This window comes from Penaeus japonicus, unplaced genomic scaffold (genome assembly GCF_977035675.1).
Source record: "Penaeus japonicus unplaced genomic scaffold, GWHDUDI00000001_assembly GWHDUDI00000001, whole genome shotgun sequence".
Lineage (NCBI taxonomy): Eukaryota > Metazoa > Arthropoda > Malacostraca > Decapoda > Penaeidae > Penaeus > Penaeus japonicus.
Genome location: NW_028234403.1, coordinates 42,345,341 through 42,362,840, shown reverse-complemented (window position 1 = coordinate 42,362,840; position 17,500 = coordinate 42,345,341). Strand labels below are relative to the sequence as shown.

The window sequence follows — 17,500 nt, the reverse complement described above, 5'->3', positions numbered from 1 at the left end:
GCATCCATGCCATATGTTCATGAAAGATAGACCTGAACAGCTTTTTATTTGATGATAAATTGCCTGCTCTAGCAGCTCTATTATGTCAGAATATATGGTGAGGGTTTGTTGGCTTTTGCTGCATTGGTGAATGACTCAAATCACTACCATTATCTTCACTATAGTCATTTTCTGTAGACTAAAACTTCTATATTCGGAAAGTAGACAACAAAAGCAGTACATCAGTACCAGACAATAATAAATAATTATTCTTATAGGCCTATCCCTCTCAGAACCATACACAAGCACCACACTCAACCTCCTTATCAGTGATTACTCTAAATTCCTTCAAACACAGTAATCACGACAAATAACATGGAAACAAGTAAATGCCATACAGTTATTGTAGCTACTGTCCGTCCCATCAGCTTTAACAGGGTACTGTACAAGGACGACCTAAGTGGTTACCGCAACGTTGAAACAATGGATAAATAGTAAGCACAGTCATTGTATATGTTTGACAAATACAAGGTGACAATGCAGTTGAAATATAATGAAGATCTAACGATTCATACCAGTTACAAACGACATTTTGGTGTCTTGCGGCAACAATCGCAAACAGACAGTGAAGAAGACTGAATAGAAGGTTAGAGCAGAATACTCAAAACAATAAGCAGTAGCGGGTCCAAAGAATATAACAGCTGTATTAACACTAATATCAAACTTAGTAGATAATTTCAATCGATAGAAATTGACTTACTTATTTATATATATTATCTGCATTATTCTAAATATATCATAACTTTGTTTATTTAAGATACATTAGACCCGCGACCTATTATATTTTGGTCAGGGTTATGATACACATTTTAGCTCCCAAATTCCTCCATATCTAAATTCTTTTCCTCTTCCTCAGACTATAAAAAGATAGAATATAATTATAGTTTTTATCTTAATATTCTAAATTAAAATAAATAAATAAAAGCCTTCACAGAGATATGATTGATCTGAATTAATCGGATGAAAGATTGAGGGAGAGTGTAGGAGCTACAGTCTTCACTACCGTTGCGGAGATTAGTAAATACTATTATATATAAATACATGTCAAATATTTATAAATACTTGTAGACTTTAACTTTTCCACCATGGCCTGCGTCGATGACCTCCCAGAAGAAATTCTGGAGTACATATTGTGTCTTATATCACCTTACAATGATTTAAGAAACTGTAGACAGGTTAGTTACATTTTTTATTGATATTATTGTATTGTTCCCTTTCGTATTTCCTCAAATTTCTGGATCACACTTACTTTTATGTGATGCCTTTTGTTTCAGTATTTTTTTGGTGAAGTACTTTTTGGAAACAAATTCAGATAAAATATTTGGTTGACATATTGGATCCAGCTATTATGTTAATTATTCGTCTTTTTTTCAATCATATCACATTAAAATGCACCAACCAGCTGCAAATTACAGCCTTTAAAAATATGATAACCGCATTAACAGCCAGGACAGTCATGCTCCAATATGGGCCTGAATGGCGGAAAGAGGATGGAGCGTTATGGACACGGTTTATGTAATGAATAAGCTAAAGTGAATGAATTTAACTTCCCACTATTTATTAAGATATGATATACACTTGGTTTATATTTTGCAATTGTATTGTAGCACTTTGGTATGCTTGAAAAAAAATAGAAAATTTATTAACAGATACCCTTACTGTGTTTGTTGTAATGATTATTATAAATAACTTGGTATGATAGAATCTTCCTGTGAGTTGTATATTGCAACTGAATTATTGTGGTATACTTGAAAAAGCTTAAGAACAGGAAAATCAATGAACAAACTCTCAGGAGCACATATTCCTTATGGGAACACTATATACTAGCACAATTGCATGGTGATATTCATTAAATCCATATTTGGGTGAAAACAATGTGACTCAAACACTCACAGTTGATACTGATCTTTTGGCACTCTGGAAAGGGCCAACAAACCTCTGCTTTGTATATTCTGGCAAGATAGAACTTGTAGTTCTCCCTCACAATTTATTGTCAAATAAGGAAACAGTCCAAGCGCTATCTTGCCAGAATACAAGTGGCAAGGTTTGTTGTCCTCTGCCGATCTCGATGGCCTGAAGACTACAAACAGGAAGATGTCATCTTTGAGTTCAGGAATAACCCTACCCCAAATTCAGGAGGATGCTTCCATTGGCAACCTACTTGTGGTAAAATTTACTTTGGGATGCATTTTAAATAGGGTGACATTTACACTTGCAATGAAGGAGTCAAGTACTTGGGTATTATAACTTAACCCCTAAAGGTCAATAGAACTTAATTAGGTTCCCAGCTTGGCTGTGCATAAAGTATGTTAAAAGTCAGCCGAGGCAGTCACACCACAATTTATCTTCAGTGCCGTTTTGAGTTTGGATGAATATCTTTTATATGGATTGCTCCACTGTTTAGGGACACTGTCTAGATAGTCTTTCATATTTCTTTATTGTTTACTTCATCTTTAGTCAACTGAATGCAGCTATTAAAATTATCTCTTTTGACAACTAGATTTTGAATATTTCTCAGCTTCAGTTAATTATTTTTCCACTATAATGCACACTATTTTTTTTCCATAAATTATGTGTTTAACTGTGCCCAGTATTGAACTGAAGACATATTAGCACACTTACACAATTTATAGATGATTGTACTATATGTGCAACTGCATTATATTGTCCATTATTTATGAAGATAGAAGTGTAAGTACAGTAAAGCAGGGGAGAGACATAAGAAATTACACATTATTGGCAGTGATGTACCAGCTTTTCTGTGTCCTTCAAGGCGTGGGGCAAATCAGTATTTATTCTTGCTATTTTTTTTGGCACACTTGCTTTACAGAGATGACTAAACTAATGTTATGGTAAGTTTTAGGCATGGTTTTGTATATAGCAGTCAGAAGGATATAAAAAGAGAGATTTGTGTGTGATTTTAAGATTTGCTTTCAGCATATTCTTACATTACTATGAACTTGAGCAGTATGATTACTTCCTGATCAGGAAATATTATTTTGCATATATTTTTGTTTTCATATATTCCTTTGCCCACTAAACTAAACTTTATATAGATTTTCAAATGATACATTTTTAATTAATAGATTGTTTTCATATTGTGAAATATGCAGCATATATCTAAATTTCCCTGTTCATTCAGCAAATATGCAATTTCTATGTTATGCAATGGATCTTCATTTTTGTTCCGAAAATTCATCATAAAAAGCAGGCCCTTTTGGATCAAAAGTCTTTCTTTTGTTAATCTGAAAGTTTCATTGCCACATTATAAGAATATGAGGCACGGTATAGATGGAGATGAAAATAGGCATTAAATTAATTAATAATAAGAATCCCTTGCTGAATCCTTTATCATATTGGCTACATGTTAATGTCATCTGAATATTTTGGTTCTATAGTTCAACATTTACTATGTCAATAACTCAAGAGACAAGTAAAATCACTTGATACTAATAATAGAATATACATTTTTTTTTTCCAGGTGTGTCAACGATGGTACACATGTTGTCAAGGTGTTGTTGAGAAAAGGAAGTCCCGTTTTTCCTCTGCTCTAAGAGCTGGGTGTGTGGAATGGTTTAGCCCAGTGTACCCAAGTCATATCATTCCCATCAGCAGGAGATACTCACACTCTGCATGTGTGTATGAATCCTCCATGTATGTTTTTGGTGGGTGTACATCAACGAATACTACCTTCAATGACTTATGGCGGTTTGACTTAGGTTTACATGAATGGACTCGTCTGTTGACAACTGGCACATATCCCTCTCCAAAGGCCTATGCTTCTATGGTAACATGGAATAATTGTTTAGTGTTATTTGGTGGTTGGACACACCCTTCCTTGTACCCATTACATCAGCAATGGGTCTTGTTTAGTGAACTCCATGTTTATGACATTTTGGGTAATCGTTGGACCCAGCTGTACTATCCTGGATCACCACCACCAACAGCTGGTCACTCTGCATCTGTACATGGAAGTGTAATGGTTGTGTTTGGGGGCTTGCAGAAACAAGAGGGAACATCTGCAAGTACAAATGATGTATTTTGCTTGGACCTTGTAAGACAGTGTTGGTTTAAACCAGTTGTATCAGATCCCATGCCAAAGCCAAGATATGGGCATTCACAAATTAAGTTAAATGAAAAGCACATTCTCATATTAGCTGGATGTGGAGGTTCTAATAAACTTTACAATGATATTTGGCTCCTAACATTACCTGACAATATATATGATCCAAGTGCTAAGTGGCAATGGGAACAAATCTCAGTAGAGGAGTCAGAGTTTATGCCTTCACAAATGTGGTACAATCCTGCTTGTAAAGTAGGGAATAGTATAGTTGTGTTATCAACATGTGGGTCAAACAGCAACTCTGCAGGTGGCAATATGTCGCAACTTCTTGTACCAGGTTCTGTAAGGAGACAACCTGCCAATGTATGGGTTCCTCCAGCACAGCAGCCAGAAGTTCAGCCACATGAACATCCTCCTCCAGATCGCCATCAGTTGGAACCAAATGTGAATGGTCAGCGTGGTTTCCTTCGGCCTGGTTTGAGAGCTGTAGACCAGGCTGAATCAAGTAGTGATGAGAATGATGATGTTAATCCACAAGGGGCTCCAGGTGGACCAGGTGGATCAGGAAGAGGAAGGCCACGACCATCCATTAGACCCAATGCATCGAGTGATAGAGAACGCCGCCTTCAAGTCTTGTCAAGGATGAAGGAGAGACTTCGTGAATTGTCTAGGCATCAGCAAGGGGAACAAAGTGCAGCAGTGCCCACCAAACCAACTCCTGCTAGAAGTACTGTAATTCCTCATATGTTAGATATAGGTCAAGTTATCAGTACCAAGAGAGCAAAATGGTGGCCCGTCACCCAAGGTGGAGTCCTCTCTACTAGCTCAGGCACACCACCTCAGCCATCTCTCCTGTATTCTCTAGTTCTTGGTAGAGGTCACCTTGTCATGTTTGGTGGCATTCCCCATGACCCCACTGGAGGACAGGGTCAGGAGACAGTTTCCAACTCTGTAATATTTGTGTCAGCTCCTTCCAGCTCTTTTATTGCTGCATAGTTAGATACAACTAAGTCTTGGGTTTACACTCTTTGCTCTCATGTAGATGTTTAAACAAATTTACTGATTTATGATGTTTACATATATTTCTGTTTAGTCCAAAAAAAAGAGAGGTCTGTTTCCTTTAATACTCCTGAACCATTTATCTTTACCATATTTACTGGCCTATAAGATGCACTGTTTTTAGAAAATATGTGTTCAAAGGTAACCCTGTATGCGAGATACCAGTATTATGGATCAGAGACCAAGCAACAAAATTGCGAGATGTGTACAATTGTGAAATTACAAACAGTTTCATATCACATTATAATTTTCATTAAATGTATGGTGAAATGTAATTTTGTTTTCAAAAAAAAAAAAAAAAAAAAATCTTAAAAAAGGTGCATCTTATAGACTATCAGATTTGGTATGTATAATTCTAATTCATATAATATTTTATAAAGAGGTTAAAATAAAGAAAACATTCCTATATGTTGTAAAAGACAACAACATTATATTGCAGTATTTGATTTAAAGAAATTAGCACATGTACTTGTTACTTCAGGTACTATATTCCCCAATGTAGATTACAGCAAAATGTATCTTCATATCAGTTTTGTGATATACATAAAAGAAATATGTATCGTAGTTTTATATCTGAGTCAGTTCACTTTTTTTTTTTACCCCCTTTTTACTACCTCTGTAGCCCTTACATTTCCCTGTTTATCTTGAAATGCCATGATATGTATTCTAATATTTCAATTCAAGTAGTCCTTTTCTATTGGAGATAACATAAATACAATTGAGTTACTCCTTTTGTCACATTGTTTCAGATCTGAAAGAAAACTGTTCTCCTCCTGAAAGTGAGAAAAAAAGTCATTTCATGAATGATTGATTCACTGATATAAATTTTGGGAATATTGTTGTGTTTAAAGTTGACCTATCCAATTACCATCTTCATTACAGCTGTATGAAATAAAGAATGGAATTGTTGGAATGTTATTGGATTTTGTAAGTTGGTTTGAGATTATGCATCATGTATGATATACTGTTATTCCTGGCAAAGAACTGATAATTTCATTTTTATCACTGAGAAGAAAAGGATTTTTTTTTCTTTTTCAGAGTATTGAGTTTTATCACTACAGATATGACAAATAATTTTGTTCTACGGAGTGCATGCACATTTCAAATGATGGTCACATATTCAGTGTCAGATAACACTAATACTTTTTGTTTTGTTTTTTGTGTGTAGACAAATATTTCAATTTCAACATTAGCTTTGGTTTGTTACATATATGCAATATATATTCAGAGCAGCTTTGCCCCATTCTGTGATTAAGTTTGTGGAGTGTTTTTCCAGTAATATATTGAACTAAAGGTCATATCAGGGAAAAGATTGCATACAGAAATTGTGGTCTCTGGTTGTATAATTGCATGCACATTGATGGCATGCTATCTATCAGCTTTGTATTGTTTTGAGAACTTGATGGACAAGACAAAATATTTGGATGTTTGAGCCTTTTCTTATCTTTATTTCCTAAGATTGATCATCCTGAAATGCAATCTTAATAGTTTATTTACTTACATCACATTTTTTCAGAGATGCTTTCAGATGGGTATCTTGTAAAACCGTTTTTGTGCATTTTCTTCTTAATGTTATTCCTACCCCTCCCACCATTTTTTAAAAGATGCTTTTTTGATTCTTCATATGTGGAATGTCAGTAGCTATAAGTATTTTGTATATTTTATTTCATCATCAGGAGAATAGGAAAACTATGAATTTAGTAAATATATTTGCAAGTGCCAAAAGCAAGGGGGATTTACCACTTTATTTACTTTAAAATTTCAAGAATGTATTTTTGCAATTTTTGTTTTTTTATGTGTGGTCTTTAATGTCTTCATTGCATTATTATTGGTTAAAGGTGATATGCTCTATAAACAGCTCTTGAGTGGGAGTAGGAAAAAGTCATATTTTAGGGAACAATTGAGTTACTGTGTTCTAGTCAGTAATATTATCACATCTGTTTATAATGTGGCCTCCATCCCTATCCTGTAAATTAGTTTAAATAATTGCATATAAGCAAGTGATATATGAAAGAAATTAATGTTCTCATGATGACTAGCTATATAATTATGCTGTCTATGAATATCATATGTCTTGCTGACTTGTTTCTGTACATGGTAAACTGAAAACATAAGTCAACCTAAACCTAATTTGTCATATATATGCTAACAGCTAAAAAGTGAAACTATTTTCTTACATGAAATATGAGTATTGTAAGTTTATAAATGTTTTCATTGGTACTGAAAAATAAAACTAGAATAAAAAAAATATCCATCACACATGTATGATCAAAAATCAACAAACATTTGTTTCCACCCTCCCACAATTAATTTGCATGATTATGGTATATAAAGTAAAAGTTAATTTTATTTGTATTGAGTGCAGCTAATAGGTAATAATACTTAACTTGTGAGAATCATTTTACAGCTCCGGTTTGTGTAATGCAGGCTCTACATGTCCTACTATTGTATGTTGGATAGTTTCAACTTGTTTAATTTGTGAAAATGAAGGGAAGTTTACAAGTAAATACAAGTTTATCTAGTGTCCAGAGCATTATTTACCTTTTTTCTATATATATATTATTAGAAATATGGAGTGAAAGATAATAAAACAATTTTCATCATCATACTAATATAAAAATAATCTCATCTGTGTGTATTGAGTGGAAGACATTTTATGTAAAAGTTTGTAAACCTCATTTCTTGGTGAAAATGTATTTAAGTTTGAAAATAGTAAATATAGTATATTGGTTCACTCATGGAAATTGGTATTAATTTTCATCTTATGTAAATGTGCATATAGAGTAGATACAATGAATGTTTCTACAGAATACACACATTGTTTAGATATCATAAATATTCAAAGCTAATATGAATTTTTGATTTAACTATATTAAGTAATGTTAACCCATTGCGTATGGGTGTCATGACATACATGACGTAGGAGCTTTGGCCTGATGACGGGCATCATGACGTACATGACGTTCGGGGATATTGGATCACTGTGCTATTTTTTTTGCTATGAAAAAGGAATGAGTGATAATAGCTACTGCAGTCATAATTACTATAATTACCGTAATATCGTGCTAGCTTAACGTCCAAAACCTAGATGGCACCACTTTTTCCTAGCACCAGTAGGTGAGAGAGCCTTGAATGGCACCCATCCACGGTCTCTAGCAAGCACTGTCTCTATAGAGCAATGGCACACACTAAGTTGATGAACCCTTGCTCTAAAGTACCGCCGATGAAGGATGTGCAGGCAGAACGAGAGGAAGAAGATGACTCAGTCCATACCCAGTGTCTAAAATGTGCTCCTGTACCAATATGGATGCCTTTCACTGTGACACTCACAGTCACAAGCACAGGTTTCATTCCTCTTCCCTACCTCTTCTTGTTATCTTTATTGTAGGTGGTTATATGTTTCGTATTCGTTCATGGCAGCACAAAAATACGAAAAAATAAAGTTGCCTTTTGTCCTCCCATAAAACAGCAATACTTCAATCACACTGAGTATAAAGAAAATAATGAGCTAATATGGATAATATACTACAATTTTAGTCAACTGCAGCACTGATAGAGCCTGTCATATGGCACATATAAGTCTCTAAGCTCAATAAAACACACAAAAAAATAAAACACAAAAACCGCTCTACTTTTACAATGAATGACTGAAAGAGATTGGGATGATTCAAATTATATTGCTTCAAGCGGTCTCTCTCTAAAATAAAACCTATCTTGGAGGCTGGGCAAACAAATTTATCTCCGTCTGCAATGGGTTAAGGACTGTTAGACAAAAAAGTCAATGGAATAGTCACTTAACCCACACAGGACGGGTGGTACAGTACTGTACCGCGCATTCAAAAGCCCAGTGGCCAGGTGGCACAGTATTGTGCCAGCCATTCAATTGATTTAGGCCTAATAATTCGAACGCCCCGGCATTTGGACATTCAAGGCTAGAATTCCCCCGTCGTGGATGGGTTAATTTCCCTTATTAAAATGAAATACTAATTTTAATTCAAGCACACATTTTTCAGTGTTTAAAAGTACTTTAGCTCAGGGCAAATATGCATCAGCTATCCAGAATTATTACTTTGAACCTATAATAAAGGTTATTAGAAAATAATAATACTAATGACTTTACTATATTTCTGATTAATCAGTGCATTAATAATCCTGAAAATGTTCAACTTAAGAGAGCAAGTATTTATATTTTGTGTCGATTGCCACATACTATCCAGAGGTTAAAAACATAATTTATCAAAAGCATCATATCTCTTAAGTAAATAGTTGTACTAGACCATTAGATACACATTTCAGTTCAACAATCTTTAGTTCATCCATTGCCAACAGGGCTGTTTTGGCTCCAAGTGGTCAAAACGCTTTGGGCTATTATCTTGAACCGGCTATGGCCAAGTGCTACACACCCAATCACCCGGTGCGCCGGCCAGGAGGATAGCCATGACAAAATATCTCTTCCCCAGCAGCTGCTTCAGCTACCACTTGACTTGATATCTCGTCACCCTGCGTTAATGGGTTAAGAGGAATATAATCAGGGTTAATATGCAAAAACCAGGTTATTGAAAAAGTGAGTTACTTCTGTTGTAAAGTTGCTAGAATTCTCTCCCTAATAAAAAGATATTAGTAAATTTAATTTAATTTATATGAAATTAGCTTCAATAAAGTTCATCTTTGCTAGGTGTTATTAATAGCAAGCATATATTTTGCTGCAAAGTGGTTACCTCTGGCTATTTTCTTCTGTTGGTGTATAGGGCAAGATGTATGGTCATTCACAAATGTGTTTTGTCTAATGGGTAAACTCCCAAAATACTGGAAAAAGTGTTGCTTTGAATTATACAAAATTTAAGTATATATTTTCACATAACTTTAGGGGCTGAAACTGATCAGTGTACTAGCCGTGTACTAGTATGATGTGAAGATTAGACATTAAATAAATAATAGATTCCGTGTCAGTCTCTGGCTTAGACTTTCATTATTTAAAAAGAGCCCAAGTTGTTACAAAAGCTTTGGGCTATACTGCCACAGGGTCTTGGTTACTATGATTCTTAACCCATTCATGCCAGGGCCGTTCCAGCTTTGCACGGTTGCAATACCGTGGTTCTCGAACGCATAAGCCTAACGCCTCGAGATTCTCGGACGCACAAGTCGCGAGCCTGGGCTGCCCACTCGCTCAACCCGAGCGCCGGGCTTGCCGCCATAGCTCATCCTGGGCATCTGACACAAAAACCACAAAAAGATTTTCCTTGGCCAATGCACATGTCATTGATTCAGGCTACTGCTTCTCATCCAAGGCACATAAAGCAGACAACTACACTGTTTGAGACAGTTCTTTCTAATGATAACTTGTTAATAAAATTTTGAATAGTAGTTTAAATACTATCGCAAGTATTAGCTGGGTGATTCCCTGGCCAATCTGCCAGATGTCACTATTCAGGGTAAGACTATCAATTGCCACTTTCAATCAAGACACATAATGAAACCAATTCAACACTATACTGTTTCAGAAAGATTTCAATTTAGAATGATACCTTCGTTATAGATTTGGATAAGTGTTTTAATTATTCTGAGACAGGCCACACCTTTAGATGTTTGGCCTAGTTTGGGCATCTTAAGTTGTGTTTTCCATTATTTTCTTGACTAATGTTAAAATATATGAATTTACAATTGATATATTAGCAAAGTGATTTGAGTATTTAGTATGATACCCAAGCTATACAACTGAAGGATTAAATAGACCTGTATTTTGAACAACAAGCTGCAGTACAAAAGTGATACTCCTCTGCAAAAATGCCCATAGTGGAAGGGTTAAGGGTTATGGTTATTGCCCTGGTTGGGCAATTATGCCTAACCAGGGCAGTCAGCACACAAGGTAACCCTAGCACTGTTTAGTTAACCCCTCCACAGCAAGATATGATATAGTGCAACTTCCTCTGGTAGGTACATGCTCTATGAATCAAATCTTAAGAAAAACTTTTCCCTTATAAAAATATTCAGTAATAGTTAAGAAAGAACAAAAATAGTGGCTGAAGTTGAGCTTACAGAAGATCATGACTCCTTAAGGAGCCTTAGGTCATAATTTAGTTTAACTTTTTGCCACTTAGTGGATGAGTGCCCGTACATGCTAACTGGTAATTCATTTCCCGCCCAGACACTTAAACAAACCTACAAAAAAACAAAATATTATTACACAAACTTGCCTTACATAGACAAACATAATATTACATCAATAGCGGATAAGTTGCCATGGTACTACATGCAACAATAATCTACTGAAATGCAAATATGCGTGAATTCATATACACTTGTATATGGATTCATACATATGGTACATTTTTATACAACAATATTTTAAATTATATGCATATTATTTTTACAAGAAAAACATTATTTACTTTACAATGCTTTTGTAAAACATTCACTGATATCAATTATTTGCCAGAAAAATGTTTACTCTTATAATATGTATGTCCAAATTGTTATAGCAATGTCTTTTAACTGTTGTTCACTATGTCTATGCATTTTTTCTCCATATGATGACCTAAAAATATGCATAGGACATCAATAATAGAGTAAAAATAAGATTCCTGGTGTGGAAAGATCTCCCATAATCTTTTCATTAAAAAGAACATAATTAAGATTTTTTTTCCAAATCAAGTGATGTAAAGTGCATTCACTGTCAAATCTACACATTTATTACCATATTTTCAGTGGTCCCAAAAAGTCTACTAAACAAATGAATTATACTCTACTCAATGCTTCTATCATCTTTAGCCTGTGCCCCCCCCCCCAAAAAAAAAATAGATAGGGATTTTTCATCCTCAGCATCTAACTGGAAGGTAATGTGCAGTATTATTTTCTGAAAACCTTGAGTGATGCCTTATTAGGTCCCTGATCAAGATACAATTAGTAAGTTCCTTCCTGGGTTTGGGTATATTTACACAAGAATTATTTTATTAAAACATCTTTTATTACCATATGCATGTGAATCACTAGATTAAATTTATCAGTAATTGATATTTTGATTATAAGCTGGTAATTTTTTTTCTCTTGCTTAGTAAAGTGTGCCTTTTTTGTTATTTCAATATTAACAAGACAAAAGGATAATATATTCAGTATAAAAAAATAAAATAAAAAGTGGATCTGTCTTATGTTATGATACACAAAAGTCAAAATTGTAATTTAAAGAATCCAGTTAGATTGGGGTGTATTCCTTTTGTTAAACTGAAAAATATATTTGTAATAATAGTATCCTGAATATTTGTATCTGGATAAATCATCTGAGTACTTTACTTATTTAACCCTTTGACATCAGGGCTTATATTTGCCCAATGCCATTCCTGCCAGCTAGATAGCAAGACCCTGCAGTGACTAAGCACGAGATCTCTCCCTGCATGATGCTGCAATGCACCTGATTTAACAGGGTGATAATATGAAGTTTATGTATTTGTTTACATTATTTTCACAAGTGATGAAAAATGTATTAAAACAAATGGAACTTCCGTGAGCATATACATACATAACAATGTAAAATGTATGTCTTGAGGGATAGGATGACGTCCTATCGGTTTTTTAACCAATGGGTTAAGAAACCAGTTGACTATTTAATTTCCACATCAAGAGAAACAAGCAGATACCCATGCACACACAGTACATAAATGGATAAAAATATATATTATCACAAAATGGTTTGGCCATTAGGCTGACCACTGTGTCCATTGGTTAAATGTATTTATATAATTTTATATATGTAAATGTGTATACACACACACATATGTGTATATATATATATATATATATATATATATATATATATATATATATATATATATATTATATATATATATATATATATATATATATATATATAAAAGGTTACTAATTTATCAGGAGAGATAAAGACAAAATGTTCATCTTTGAGCATATAATTTCTATAAAGACAACTCAATCTATTAACTCATTAAGTTACAATCTGACATATACTAGATTAATTATATCCTTCAGTATCATTATGGTAATAGGTATACTAAAATTGGAACAAAATGAGGCAAAAAAAAAATGTATATAAGAATAAAAGATAAAGCAAAATAAATAAATTTTCTACAAAATACATACTTCAATAATACAAGTGTCTTTTCATCAATAGTTCCAAACATCGATCCATAAATTCATAAGCAAATGAGTTCCTTGTTGAATATATATATATATTTTTAGATAGATTTTTATTTTTTTTCAAATATACTGTTCTTTCATCCTCACGGCAAGAAAAAGTGAAGTATCCATTGACTGCATTAAGAAGGCAGAGAAGAGAATAAAGGAAAGACAGAAAAAGCAGAAGAATAAATCAAGCACAATCTATATGATATGGATGTGCATATACTTGCTGTGTAAAGTGTTGAAGGTCTCCCAATTTGTGCATAATTGTCCAAATGATGAGTAGAATATCAGCTATCTTTTGGGAGACAAAAATAAAAAAAATTACACATAAATTTCTCATTTCTATATATAATAAGTTATACTGGTTATTTATCACACATTTGGACCACAGTTTTAATTCAATATTTTAGCTGACTATAGATGCATTTTAGGACAGTCCCAAAATGTAAAACAACTATACAATAGAACATCAAAAATCTTCATAAATAATATGATAATAAAATCATAAATATATAAAATGGGAAATTAGTGAGGTTACCCATTAGTAAATGCAACATATCTTTTTTCAATTTCTTAAGATTTTCCATACCGACACCATTTACATTTTACTGTAAGACTATTGCAAACACTGCTGATGTTGGCACTGTCTGATATGAACTTAAAGAAAATATATATATTTGTAGCAGTGAATTAACAGTTTAGCACAGATACCTATAAAGTAATAGTAATAATCACAATGACATCAACAAAAAAATGATACTGGCATGAAATTACATAAAGAATGTTGGCAGTTTACAGCTTATTATGAAGTGGATGGATTATTGCATTTTAGCCAGTAAACCAGTGAATATACTAATATACCCTGACAGTATAATTATTGAAGTTAAGAATAAATTTGAAATAAGTTCCTGTAATTACAGTAATATAAATAGTTGCTAGTAGTAATAGTAGTAGTAGTTGCAGCAGTATTACAAAAAGTAGTAGTAGTTATAGTAGAGTGGTAGTTGTGGTGGGGGTAGTGGCTTTCGTAAAATGTTGATATTGTCAGTGGCAATGGTAATGTTATAAGTGATCGTGATTGTACTGTTATTGGAAGTAGTGGTTTTGTTGTAGGCAAAAATAATGATGATGGTTTTGGTGGTAGTGATAGTGACAATGGTGTTGGTGGTGCAAGTAGGCATGTTAGAGGAGGAGGAGGAGGAGGAGGAGGAGGAGGAGGAGGAGGAGGAGGAGGAGGAGGAGGAGGAGGAGGAGGAGGAGGAGAAGACGCAGGAAGAGGAGGAGGAGGAGAAGACTCAGGAAGAGGAGGAGGAGGAGAAGACTCAGGAAGAGGAGGAGGAGGAGAAGACTCAGGAAGAGGAGGAGGAGGAGGAGGAGGAGGAGGTGGAGGAGGAGGAGGAGAAGACTCAGGAAGAGGAGGAGAAGACTCAGGAAGAGGAAGAGGAGGAGGAGGAGGAGGAGGAGGAGGAGGAGAAGACTCAGGAAGAGGAGGAGGAGAAGACTCAGGAAGAGGAGGAGGAGAAGACTCAGGAAGAGGAGGAGGAGAAGACTCAGGAAGAGGAGGAGGAGGAGAAGACTCAGGAAGAGGAGGAGGAGGAGAAGACTCAGGAAGAGGAGGAGGAGAAGACTCAGGAAGAGGAGGAGGAGGAGAAGACTCAGGAAGAGGAGGAGGAGGAGAAGACTCAGGAAGAGGAGGAGGAGGAGAAGACTCAGGAAGAGGAGGAGGAGGAGAAGACTCAGGAAGAGGAGGAGGAGGAGAAGACTCAGGAAGAGGAGGAGGAGGAGGAGGAGGAGGAGGAGGAGGAGGAGGAGAAGACTCAGGAAGAGGAGGAGGAGGAGAAGACTCAGGAAGAGGAGGAGGAGGAGGAGGAGGAGGAGGAGGAGGAGGAGAAGACGCAGGAAGAGGAGGAGGAGGAGGAGGAGGAGGAGGAGGAGAAGACTCAGGAAGAGGAGGAGGAGGAGAAGACTCAGGAAGAGGAGGAGGAGGAGAAGACTCAGGAAGAGGAGGAGGAGGAGAAGACTCAGGAAGAGGAGGAGGAGGAGAAGACTCAGGAAGAGGAGGAGGAGAAGAAGCAGGAGGAGAAGATGCAGGATGAGGAGGAGGGGGAGAAGACGCAGGAGGAGGAGGAGAAGATGCAGGAGGAGGAGGAGGAGGAGAAGGAGGAGATGGAGGAGGAGGTTAGAGGATGGAGGAGGAGGAGGAGGAGGAGGAGGAGGAGGAGGAGGAGGAGGAGGAGGAGGAGGAGGAGGAGGAGAAGGAGGGAGGAGGAGGAGGAGGGAGAGAAGACGCAGGAGGAGGAGAAGATGCAGGGGAAGGAGGAGGAGAAGATGCAGGGGAAGGAGGAGGAGAAGATGCAGGGGAAGGAGGAGGAGAAGGAGGAGATGCAAGAGGAGGAGGAGGAGGAGAAGGAGGAGGAGGAGGAGGAGAAGGAGGAGGAGGAGGAGGAGGAGGAGGAGAGGAGGAGGAGGAGGAGGAGGAGGAGGAGGAGGAGTTGGAGGAGGAGGAGAGGCGGAGGAGGAAGAGAAGGAGGATGAAGGAGAGGAGGAGGAGGAGGAGAGGAGGAGGAGGAGGAGGAGAAGGAGGAGGAGGAGAAGAGGAGGAGGGAGGAGGAGGAGGAGGAGGAGGAGAAGGAGGAGAGAGGAGCGAGAAGAGGTGGAGGAGGAGGAGAAGAGGAGGAGGAGGAGAGGAGGAAGAGGAGGAGGAGAAGGAGGAGGAAGGAAGAGGAGGAGAGGAGGAGGAGGAGGAGGAGAAGAGAGAAGGAGGAGGAGGGAGGAGGAGGAGGAGGAAGGAGGAGGAGGAGGAGAGAGGAGGAGGAGGAGGGAGAGAGAGGAGGGAGGAGGAGGAGGGAGGAAGAGAAGAAGGAGGAGAGTAGGAGGAGAGGGAGAGGAGGAGGAGGAGGAGGAGAAGGAGGAGGAGAAGGAGAGGAAGAGGGAGAGAAGGAGGGGAAGAGGGAGAGGAGCAGAGGAGGAGGAGAAGGAGAGGAAAAGGAGGAGAGGAGGAGGAGGAAGAAAAGGAGGAGGAGGAGGAGGAGGAAGGAGGGAGGAGGAGGAGAGAGGAGAGGAAAGGAGGAGGAGGGGAGGAGGAGAGAGGAGGAGAGGAGAGGAGAGGAGAAGGAGAGGAGGAGGAAAGGAAAAGGAGGAGAAGGAGAAGGAGAAGGAGAGGGAAAAGGAAGAAGGAGAAGGAAAAGAAGAGGAGGAAGGAAGGAGGGAGGAGGGAAAGGAGGAGGAGGAGGAATAGGAAGAGGAAAGGAAAAGGAAAAGGAGGAAGAGGAGGAGGAGCAAGAGGAAGAGGAGGAGGAGCAAGAGGAAGAAAAGAAGGAGGAGGAGGAGGAGGAGGGAGGGTGTAAGGAAGAGGGAAGGTATATGGAAGAGGAGGAGATGGTGCAGCAGCAGCAGGACGAGGATTACGAGGATGAGGTGGAGGAAGTTCAGCAGCAGCAGGAGGAGCAGGAGAAGGTACATAAAAATAAAGCTGGTAATAGTATTATGCTTATTCTACTACTTGAATCAATACACAAAAAGACATGTATACTATCCTCTTTACATGAAAAGGTCATTTATAATAATGCAGTTGTCATCTTTGAATGACAACAGATCAGCATAGTATTAACTATAATCTCTTCTATTTCAGCAAAATATCAGAATATTGGTACCTACAAAATGAAGCAAACAAAAGATGACCCAAGATCTTTTTTCTAACTTTTAGCAAAAATTAACTAACTTCTTAAAAGAAGGGGCATACATTTACAAAAACTGTGATTCCATTCCAAGTCATATGATAGATGTTTAACCATCATTTGGCATGGCATTAGAGCACATTCACTATAAAAATGCATCCTCGAAAATACAATGCTTTATCGTCTTAAAAGTTCATATTTTTCACAATTTTCTTTTTCACTGGAAAACATTTGGCACAATAATATAGTTCTGGCCACTAAAGAAGGTGGTGAGTCATCTGTAAATTAGGACATATATTAACACATACAGATGGAACCTACTTGATATAAATAAACATCAGCCTCTGCTATGGACAATATGTAAACTATATTTATGAAGATTGGTATAAATATGAATATGCATGTGTACGTGTACATGTGCGTATGTACATGTGCATATGTACTTGTGCGTGTATGTGTGTGTGTGTGTGTGTGTGTGTGTGTGTGTGTGTGTGTGTGTGTGTGTGTGTGT

At 36.9% G+C, this 17,500-nt stretch overlaps 3 protein-coding genes across 14 annotated transcripts in view; 1 reads left to right on the top strand and 2 right to left on the bottom strand.

Moving 5' to 3' along the window:
* LOC122247755 (transcription initiation protein SPT3 homolog) overlaps positions 1-660 on the bottom strand; it is a 16,926-nt gene extending 16,266 nt beyond the window's left edge. For 4 of the 5 annotated variants that reach the window (XM_043007319.2, XM_043007322.2, XM_043007321.2 and 1 more), the window contains exon 1: positions 555-660. In XM_043007319.2, coding sequence (XP_042863253.1) covers positions 555-570 — 16 coding nt within the window. In that variant the 5' untranslated portion in view covers positions 571-660. Of the gene's footprint in view, positions 1-377; positions 450-554 lie in introns of those variants that run through there. The other variant, XM_043007323.2, reaches the window with a different exon arrangement.
* Positions 661-847: 187 nt separating this feature from the next.
* On the top strand, positions 848-7,683 carry Fbxo42 (F-box protein 42). Of its 2 annotated transcripts, none has more exons than XM_043007324.2 (2): positions 848-1,214; positions 3,521-7,683. In XM_043007324.2, exons 1-2 carry the CDS (start codon positions 1,125-1,127, stop codon positions 5,096-5,098), a joined length of 1,668 nt encoding a protein of 555 aa, XP_042863258.1. In that variant the 5' UTR covers positions 848-1,124; the 3' UTR covers positions 5,099-7,683. The 2 variants fall into 2 exon arrangements, with proteins under 2 accessions (XP_042863258.1, XP_086396802.1); XM_086540676.1 differs by having other exon boundaries at positions 849-1,056.
* Positions 7,684-13,064: 5,381 nt separating this feature from the next.
* Positions 13,065-17,500, bottom strand: part of LOC122247758 (E3 ubiquitin-protein ligase Siah1) — a 12,104-nt gene continuing 7,668 nt past the window's right edge. For 6 of the 7 annotated variants that reach the window (XM_043007325.2, XM_043007327.2, XM_043007329.2 and 3 more), the window contains one exon: positions 16,581-17,500. This exon is cut by the window's right edge and continues 1,406 nt beyond it. The gene's annotated coding sequence lies outside the window, so the exon portion shown is untranslated. Of the gene's footprint in view, positions 13,608-16,580 lie in introns of those variants that run through there. The other variant, XR_006222702.2, reaches the window with a different exon arrangement.